The sequence below is a fragment of the Centrocercus urophasianus genome, unplaced genomic scaffold (assembly GCF_019232065.1).
Source record: "Centrocercus urophasianus isolate 14NV4802_14NV808 unplaced genomic scaffold, USGS_Curo_1.0 seq_12, whole genome shotgun sequence".
Lineage (NCBI taxonomy): Eukaryota > Metazoa > Chordata > Aves > Galliformes > Phasianidae > Centrocercus > Centrocercus urophasianus.
The window spans coordinates 3,123,474-3,133,657 of NW_024884364.1; the positions used below are offsets into that span (position 1 = coordinate 3,123,474).

Genomic DNA, 10,184 nt, shown 5'->3' on the forward strand with positions numbered 1-10,184 from the left:
ATAATTGCAGACTTGGTTGCCTATAAGTACAGAAGCTCCCTAATTTTCTATGGCTGGTAAGACTTTGCTTGTCTCCTGCCTGTTTTCACTAAGCCTTTTTGCTCTTACTGATTAATGCTAGTTTCTAGCCTCCATTCTCATTTCAAACATATTTCTAGAGGTATATCCTGCTTACATTAGGCCTAATACATTTTCTAGCTTTCAAACTCCACTTCCAGTCACATTTAAATCTGCTTTGTCTTTTCTTCTTTCTTGAAGTTGTATTTATAGCTGCCTATTTTTTGATCTATTTCAATAAATTGACTACAGTCCTCTTAGAATTTTCCCTTCTTTCTTTCTACCAGAATGTTGCTACTCAGACTTCATAAGATTCTTATAACAAGAGTCCTTTGTTCTTTTTGCAAAAGATGCAAATGACTTTCTGTCAGCTGCAGTGCATTCAAATCTACAATCTCTTTTATCTCCTTTTGGTTAGAAAGGGAGCTTTAAACTCTACAAAAATTTACCTTAAGCCACAAATAATCCTGATTTTAAGCAACTGTTCCTAAAAATTTATTTTACTCTTTTTCTCTACTCTCATTCACTATGCATGCACGTATACTAGCAACATCAGCACAGGAATCTGAACTTTTCTCCACATTTCCTAGCTGAAGACCATGGCTGAGCTGCACGGTTTGCAGTTGCACAGTGCATAGAAGTGCTGCCTGAATGGGAAAGCAATGAGCAATTATTACTGGGGGAATGCATGTTTACTACAGTGAATGTTTTTAGTCCTGCCCTAGGAGGGAAACATTATGTACAGTTCATGGGGCTGATTACACAAGGGTGACCAAGCACACAGGCATAAATGGAAGGTGTTCCCCCAGGGATGCAAATAATATCTTTAGCAAATTTGGGATTTCTTCTCAGAAATGAGGGTAACAATCACAGGAGTCTTATCACAGCTACCATATCTGTACTGAGGGATGCTCATTCTAGGCTTAATAATAAGAGAGGAATTAAAAAACAGTAGTGAATGCAAGAGGTGGCCTTGCTCCTCTGTGCCTCCTGATAAGTTAAGTGGTATTTCGACTGGATTTTCTTTGCCTTCCTTATACTATCAGCCAGAGTCATATGAAACACATACTTGGGGTTGTTTACACTACCAAATGATTGTTCTGTTTCCAGTGGAAGGAAGCAAGAGTCCCATGGTGCTCTTCAGTAAGAGGCAGCAGCAGGGATTTAGTTGTGGAATTCTGATGAAGCACTCATGTCTTCCCTTCCTGTCCCTCACTTTAACTCCTCACAAGTTTGTTTTTATAAACAAATATACATTTGGCACCAGTCTTGAAATATAAAGAATTATGAGGTATAAAATAGCTATAAATTCAGGTTACCCTGTAGACTTCTCTCACTTATACCACATTCCACAAGAGTCCTTCAGTCACTTCTGTTTATTTCTGCCTTTTCCATTTTCTCCTCTCCAGGGATGATGTAGCAGTGCTGCTGGAGATCTGCTGTGATAGTCTCAGGCCACATCCTTATGTCAAAAAACCCAAGTTGTTTTTACACCCACAGAAAATCATAACAGTAATACTTTACAAAACTTTAAAAATATACTTAAACCTTAGAGAAAACGGTGGGTTCAGTCGAGCTTTCTCTGGTCATTTTAGAGATTAGCCTCTAAGCCTGTTGAATGGTCTGTGGTAACATTTTACAAGGTATTTCATAAGCAAACAACCCCATAAGCTATATTGCAACCTTACACGGGGTTGCAGTGTTGGAGAGAGTTGCTGAGAACACACAGCATTCAGTTTTCCCAATGTAGTGTGCAGACTTAGACCCAAGGAGACTCAGATTTAATCCTGGATTTGTCATCAACCTTCTGAAATACGACCCACCTCTTAAGCTACTTCCAAGCCACCTCTATCCAATTAAGAAGAGTGGATTCATAAAATGCCACATTCTGTACCCATTTGTTTTGGCAGATTTAATGAGCCATTGTGATAGAAACAAGGTAATGCCCTCAAGACACTGAAGATTATCCACTGTTTCTTTTTCTCCCCCTTAACTGTTTAGCTAAGTGTGCAAACTGTGCAAGCTGTTAGCTAAGTTTAGCAAACTCACACCATCAGCTGCACAAATCTACTCTCTCCTTGAAGGGTTTCTGTAGGCAATTTTTCTGACACTTTTATATCTCTCATAACTCTAGCTGCGTGCTGGCAGCTGTGATGTGATGTTCTCCTCATCTCTGCCATGAAAGCCCTTTTCCTAGGCAACTTCAGTTACTAGTATATCAGAACTTTGCCTGACAATGGCCTGAAATGGAAAAGCTGTGGGCAGGGTGAATGCTGAGCATTGAGCTCTTCCTTCCCACCCTCTTCTCCAAATGTATAAATGTAGTGCAGATGGGAAATAATTAAATAATTTCTCACAGTCATAGTACAGTTTTTGAAAGGCATTTGGAAATGTTCACAAACATTTCAATTTTTCCCTCCTCCAGGCTCTATTGCTAATACTTCAAGAAATAAAAATATTGGGTAGATACGTAAATCTTCTCAGACATTTCACTACTCTTCACTAAACACAAGACAAAATGTCACAGTGGTTTCTAAGGAGGCCTCTGGAAACAGTAGACAAATATTTATTTCATACATCTTTTTGTAATTCTGTCATCATCATTTTAATACTATTTATTTCCCCTTTAATATCCTTCCATACAGCTTACTCTCATTCCATATACAGGCATTTACCTGTCAGAGGATCAGCATGTAACTACACATCAGTATTTAGTATTTTCAGCTTCTCTCAACAAAACTCCATATCTTCTGGGCAAAAATAGTACAATTGAATAATACTCTCTTGTAGGATCTCAGCTCAAGGTTTGTTGTGCACATCTCCAGAACAGTGACCAGTGCACAGCACAGCTCTTCTGTGCTCAGACAAGAGAAGAAAGACCAGGAAATAATTTTTGTTGTAGAAGCTTCATAACTTACCTATTGGAAGAAAAAAATTTAAGACATAATGGGATTAAACATCACATAAAAGATGACTTTTACAAAAAGGTTTTAAAAAAATAGTGCTTAGACCTCAGGAAAGCCATAGTGATACTGCCAGAGTTTCTGTTAATTCTGGAATATAGACCTAATAAGCAAATTCATTTAAGGCATATTTTTCTTAAGTGTCTCTAAACATAAATGCAAAAGACTCTTTTGTGATGATGGTTTTGCTTTAGATATTTTCCCAGTACAATTAAAATCCATATTGAAATGTAATTTTCTCGGAAGTAAACATTTGGTGTGACGTGAGACCATAGTGCTAGATGGAAAAAAACAAACAAACAAAAAAACCAACCCAGACTATATATACTGCTCATATCTATACTGAAGCACCAAGAGAGGAGCCTGGACTTGAGGGACATTTCATCGGAGGGCTGACTACTAGGAGTCAGAAATAGAAAGTGCTTGACTGAGAGTGCCTTACTTTCACCCACAGGCTTTTATCCTGCTATTCCTTTTCTTAAATGGAAAAACAAACAACCAAAAAAGCCACAACTAACAAAAACAAAAAATAAAAACAAAGACGATTGAAACCATTGCCAGAGCAATCTTTGCTATCCATTCCAAGTCCAGACGTGTTATGCCAAGAAGTAATCTTTGTAAAGTAGCATGATCCTGGTGTCAGAGACAGATCAAAGAGCTCATTCAGCTTCCTTATTCACCATTTCCTCCCTTGTTTCTACCCTTCTTTTCCTAGGAGAATGTTTCCAGCCATGAGGGTGAAAATCACAGGTTTGGATCCTCACCAGCAGTACTATATTGCTATGGACATTGTACCAGTGGATAACAAGAGATACAGGTAAGCTTTTAAGGCATATGGATAGGAACAATTTTGTGATAGATCAGTGTCAGTTAGAGCCCAGGAAAGGCAATAGTGTATAATGAGCAATTATGCACCATTGCAAAAGTATGCTGGAGGAGAGACTGTTGGTTTAAGACTTTGAGTTGATCAGAATTTTAAGACAAAAGCCCAGAGGTTTAATATACTTCCTTGCACTTTTTTTTTTTTTTTTTGAGATCTGAGTTGTATAGATCACTCACTGGATAAGGATTTGGTTTTACTCAAAGAGTTGCAGTCAACAGCTTGATGTTCAGGTGGAGATCAGTGACAAATGGTATACCTCAGGGGTGGGTATTGGGACTGGCTCTATTTAATATTGTTATCGGTGACATGGACAGTGGGATTGACTGAACCCTAAGCACTGAACTTTTTGGCACAGTCAACATGCAGGAGGGAAGGGATGCCATCCAGAAGGAATTTGGCAGGCTTGAGAGGTGGGTATGTGCAAACCTCCTGAAGTTCAACAAGGACAAGTTCAAGATCCTGCACCTGGATTGGAACAGTCTGAAGCACAGATGCAGGCTGAATGGAGAATGAATTGAGAGCAGCCCTGAGGTGAAGGACCTTGGGGTATTTGTTGCTGGAAAACTTGACCTTCGCTGGCAATGTGCATTTGCAGCCCAGAAAGCCAATCATCCTGGGCTGCATCAAAAGAATCATGGCAAACAGGGTGAGGGAGATGATTCTGCCCTTCTACTTTACTCTCCTGAAACTCCACTTGCAATACTGTGTTGAGCTGTGAGCCCTGTGGCATAAGAAGGATATGGATCTATTGAAGTAAGATCAGAGGAGGGTCCAGACCTTGATCAGAGGGATGGAGCACCTCTCAGGAGAAACTGGGTTGTTCAGTCTAGAGAAGAGAAGGCTGCAAGGAGACCTTTATAGTGACATTCCAGTACCTAAAGAGGGACTACAGGAAAGCTGGGGAGGGACTCTTTAGCAGTAGTAAAAGGGGTAATGGTTTTAAACTAGAAGAGGGAAGATTTTTATTAGATATTAGAAAGAAATACTTTACGATATGGGTGCTGAGGCACTGGAACAAACTGCCCAGAGAAACAGTCCCTTCCCTGGAAATGTTCAAGGTCACGTTGGGGCAACCTGGCCCCTGCTCATGACAGTAGGGTTAGAACTGGATGTTCTTTTAGGTCCCTTCCAACTAAAACCATTTTTAAATTTTATTATCTTGCTCTGTAGTTTTGAATAGCAGTCAGTTTTTATTTGGGGTGGTCTCCAGCGTGCATTTCAGAATACATGTTATTAACAACCTCTCTGAGGGGCATAGTAATTGGAGTCTGGAGCTTCTAAAGCTATCTCAGCAAAGAAGGAATGGGAAACCAGGCACTGAACAGAGAAGGGCATCTCCAGTCTACCCTGAGCTGAATGGTGTCATTTTTAGTGTTGTCCAGCACAGCATGAACATAGACTTAAAGTACTGAACTGATGAGAAACACTGTTGAATCTCAACTAAATGATGAGATTTCTCTAGTTTTAATGGCCTTTACACCCTAGAAAAGTACTCTAGAAAACTCATGGTGCTCTGCATCACAGAATACGACCCAGACAGAAATTATTTATCTATACTCAGAAGACCCTTGAGAGCAACTCTTTTCCCAAAGCAGTCTTGACCACTCCACATTCCAAAGATTCAAGAACTTTTCTTGAAATGCTAAATATTTCATTTTTCTCTCAAAGTGTTTCTCAGGAAAGTAATTTTTTGGAAGCGTCAAAATAGTTCCCTAGACCTAGTTAGTTATTTTGTCTCTTTCCTTTAATGTAGTTCTGAGAGTATTTAACTTAAAAATTAGTAGATTGTCTTATATTCTGTTTCTGCCCTTGCCAGCTAATGCAGCCACATAGAATAAACTAGCACTGAAAGGAATGAACTTTCTTTTCCATTTCTTTTAAAAATACAGGAAATGAATCACAGTAAGTAGGTAAGGACTGAAATAGCTTCACAGAGCCACAGAGCTGAGTAGAGACCCAAGGAAGGGCAGTGCAGGGAAGAATTAAGAGGTGTTAGCAGGACTGTTTGTGAAATACTTTAGACTGCAGGAGCCACAGAACACAAAGAAAGAGCTAGGAAGAACTGTAGGACAGTAATTTTTGGCACACACAGGATAGTTAGGTCAGGAGCACAGAAGATAATTTAATTTTTTTTCCTCTGATCCTGACATTGGTTATACTAAATGGAATTTTGTATTTCACTGTATTTTAAATGAGAAATTCTTTTTTATCACTTGTTCTGGTGGTATCCAGAGGATTTTGGCCTTTTTGGATGAATACATGTTTTGTACAGTCTGGCATGGCAGTCAGTGCAGATTTCCAGAGATCACAGATCATTTCTCAATATTCAAAACTCACCTGAATACGTTCCTGTGTGACCTAATCTAAGTGTTACTGCTCTGGCAGGGGGACTGGACTAGGTGATCTTTCAAGGTCCATTCCAATCCCTGACATTCTGTAATTCTGTGATTCTGTGATTTTCAGAGAGAGCATTATTTACTATTTTTTGTCCTCCTACTCTGGCTCAGAGAGGGTTAAGGAGTTAAGGAGGCACATGTGGCAGAGTTTTACAGGGAAAATAACTGTGAAGGTGGTTTTAATAAGGAATAAAGCCTGAACAAGTGGCTCAGAGGTAATCTGGCTTTCATTTAGAAGGTAGGAGGTTGCAATAAAGCACATTCCCCCCTGACTGCAAATGAGTGCTTGGAGCGTGTGCGGTAGGGTGGCAGGAGAGGGAGAACTCTGGAAATGTTCTTCCAATGACTGAGTGACAATTTTTCTTAGCCATCACCTCTTCCTCTTTCAGGTATGTGTACCACAGCTCCAAATGGATGGTGGCTGGCAATGCCGACTCTCCAGTGCCCCCAAGGGTTTACATCCACCCGGACTCATTGGCTTCTGGAGACACCTGGATGAGGCAGGTGGTCAGTTTTGACAAGCTCAAGCTGACCAACAATGAACTTGATGATCAAGGACATGTAAGTCACAAGCTAATCTTAGTCCATAGTTTCCCAGCCTTGCTCATCCCAGAATCAGAAGAGAGTGATGCTGTTGCTTTAATGCCCCCGTCCTGGTGGCCACACATGTAGACACTTCCCATGGTTGTAGAGATTTTTTTCCCTACTTCAGTGCTATTCCTCAGATGGTTCTTGTCCCTTTAAAGCAACAAGCCCATTTCTCTTTCAAACAGTCCAATTTGACAAATCAACTGATGTTTCTATCATATGCACTTATAAGACAAGAGTAGGTCTATTTGTATTATCCTCACTCCATCTCTGTGTCCTTGTACCTATGGATGTAGTGAAGAATTTTTAGTGAAAAAAAAAATAAAAATCCCTCCTCTTTTTTTTTCTGCTTCAGATAATTTTACATTCAATGCATAAGTACCAGCCTCGTGTTCACGTCATCCGCAAGGATTTCAGCAGTGATCTTTCTCCGACGAAGCCAGTTCCCTCAGGAGACGGGGTGAAAACCTTCAACTTCCCTGAGACTGTCTTTACCACAGTGACAGCCTACCAGAATCAACAGGTAAAGCTGTGTGCCTTCAAGATTCTTGTATGTGGGATGTTCATATAAGCATTGGTATGCTTTCTGTGTTTGTGAGTCATTAACTTCTCCAAGAAATATGGCTAAATAAATGTGTCCAGTTTACAAGCTCACTGCACTTTTCTGTACAAAAATAAAATGCTTGCTGTGAGGTAGCCAATAGACACAAGGTATCTACCCAGACATCCATCCTGGAGATAAGATGCCTGTCACTTTTACTGTAAAATAACTAGATGAGATAAGCCACAGAGGTATGCATTTTGTTCACTTTTCCTTGCCACCTTGTGGTTCAAACTCCAATCTCCTGTCCAGACTGCAATTTTGAAGCAGTGCAACCACTTCAGATCCATTATTTCACAGAGAAAACTTTATTTTTCACAACTGTGAAGGTAGAAGCTTCTAAGAAAAGGAACATCAGCAGTTTGCTGACAAAAGAAACCTTTGAGTATGAGCAACAGCAGTCTATTTATTGCACACTAAATAAAATTCTCATGCATAATTCACATTTGATTCTGATCCTGTAATTTCCACACTAGAGAATTACTACTGAATCTAGATATAAGGAAAATGTATTGTTGCAGTGGGATTCTTTCTGCAGAAGCGTTGACTGCAGGAACTCTGTGACAGATCTGCCCTTTTTCTTGAACTAGACTTCTTGGCAGCCAAAATTGTAAATGTAGTCCATACTAGTATTTGATTACAGAATTTCATATTTTCTCAAAATATAAGATATCTTTAAGAGGAAAACAATTATTAGGAAAACATGAGCATTTGAAAAAAATATGCATTTGAGGCTGTAGCAAATCATGAAGTTTTGGAAAGGGCTGGCCTGTGGACTCCACAAGTTTGCTGCCTTTTCTCCCTCATTGTCCTCTTGAAATGAGGTGTCCAAGCTTTTGAAGGAGGAGGTTGTCTGCTTCATTGCTTCTGCAGGTATGGTCACTGTAGATGCTGAGAGCTCCTTATACCCATCCATTCCCTTTGCACTTTTCTCATGTGTTGCTTATTTGTCAGCCACCTTTGCCTCAGCCATTCCCCCAGTCTTCACACCACCTGTGCCCTGCTTTAGGCTCTGCATGCTCAGCTTGTTCATGTACACGTACTCTTTGTCTTATTCTCAGATGAGATGTACACCTCATTTCCTATTCCTGCCATACTCTTCCTTGGCAGGGGGGGAACAGGGAGGGTGGCATTGTTGTGATGGCATTAAAAATTCAGCATAAGGTAATTTTTTCCCAGCAATGACAAACAAAATCTCAGTTGATTATGCTTTTTGCTGTGTAAATGATGAGATTTGAGAGTACAAATAATAAGATTTGAGATTTGAGCTGAGAGGACAAGGAACCATCACAGGATGGAATGATGGCACAAGCAACTTTAGAAGAAAAATAATCTGTTATAAAGCCTGTTGGGAGAATAATTCACACAATTTTCTTCCATAAATTCCATAGGAAGCTTGAATCAGAAATGGTAAGGCAAACATCTCTCTGTGCTGCCATCTGAACTTTTGGAAAGTGACCTCATGAACTCATTGGACAGCAGTGTACTTAGTACTCTTGGACAGAGTCATTCAGCTCACAATTAGCCAGCAAATTTTTACAAAGTTTTTGTTTTGTAACATATAAGAGCAGTGTTCCTGTGACTGCTTTTACCTATTCCTAATTTTTTCTTAGTCCAATCCCCTCAAATTGGCTTCAGACAGGATCCAAAATGGAATAAACTATTCCAGCAGAGAAAAAAACACAAACATTTCACTACCATGGTGGATTCACTACCACTGTAGCACTTGTAATTTTCTACTCTTCCTCTCACAGCTGTATACTTGTACTCAATACACTTTAATTGTAGACCAAACACAGGAAAAAGATAGAGGAAGAAGAAGAAATGAGAAGAAATGACAGGTTTTCAAATGTTGTCATTTTTTTCTGATGATCAGATGTATAAGACACAGTCTGCAAGAGGGAAAGGAGGAACTCTGTAAGCCACTTTACTGTAAAGAAAGCATTGAAATTTCTTCCTATCGTCTCTGAATTCCAAATATTTGTGTTTTATTTTTTCAGAAACATTTTTTGGGGTATTTTTCTAGCAGCAGTAAAGGAGATACTGGTGGAATGAAAAAGCTTTTTTATTAAAAATAAATTTAAATCCACTGAATCTATGCACTTGCCCTCCAGTGGCTGTAAAACTTTGCCTTACTGGGAGAAGCGTCTCTGGAAACAGTTGTAAAATGTTAGCAGAGCCACCACCACAGGGATTCCCTCTACTGTAACTCCATACTCCACAGAACATTTCTGTCTCTGTACGCACAAGTCCCAGGACAGCTGCAAAATCAGCCTAGCGGAAATTAAGTTCACAAATTAAGCTTCTGCAAAAATAGGAACTACATTCCATATCTGAAGCTAATATCCAGAAGTAAGGGCTTGATTCTGACAGAAGAAAGACACCTGCAAGCCCATTTTAGGTCAGTCTATATTAAACTAGTCCCTTTTGGGCAGTTTCAGCAAAAGCACCTCAAATTCAGCAGGATCTTCTGGAGGTCTTTCTTTTCAGAGCCAGCGTGTATGGAACAAAGTGAGGTTGACCCAGGGAAGCTCTTGTGCTGTACCAGGTTAGAAGCATGATACCACTGAATGCAAAGTTAGTATATCAATATTGTTTTCCATTCTTGACAACACGGAAATTCTGTGAAGGAAGGAAGGAAGAAAGGAAGGAAGGAAGGAAGGAAGGAAGGAAGGAAGGAAGGAAGGAAGGAACTA

At 39.7% G+C, this 10,184-nt stretch overlaps 1 protein-coding gene across 1 annotated transcript in view; it reads left to right on the forward strand.

Moving 5' to 3' along the window:
- The window catches only part of TBX15 (T-box transcription factor 15), an 87,387-nt gene that overhangs the window by 56,551 nt on the left and 20,652 nt on the right, over positions 1 to 10,184 (forward strand). The window contains exons 3-5 of the mRNA XM_042810566.1: positions 3,736 to 3,837; positions 6,689 to 6,860; positions 7,243 to 7,410. Of these exons, the coding sequence (XP_042666500.1) occupies positions 3,736 to 3,837; positions 6,689 to 6,860; positions 7,243 to 7,410 (442 nt within the window). The remainder of the gene's footprint in view (positions 1 to 3,735; positions 3,838 to 6,688; positions 6,861 to 7,242; positions 7,411 to 10,184) is intronic.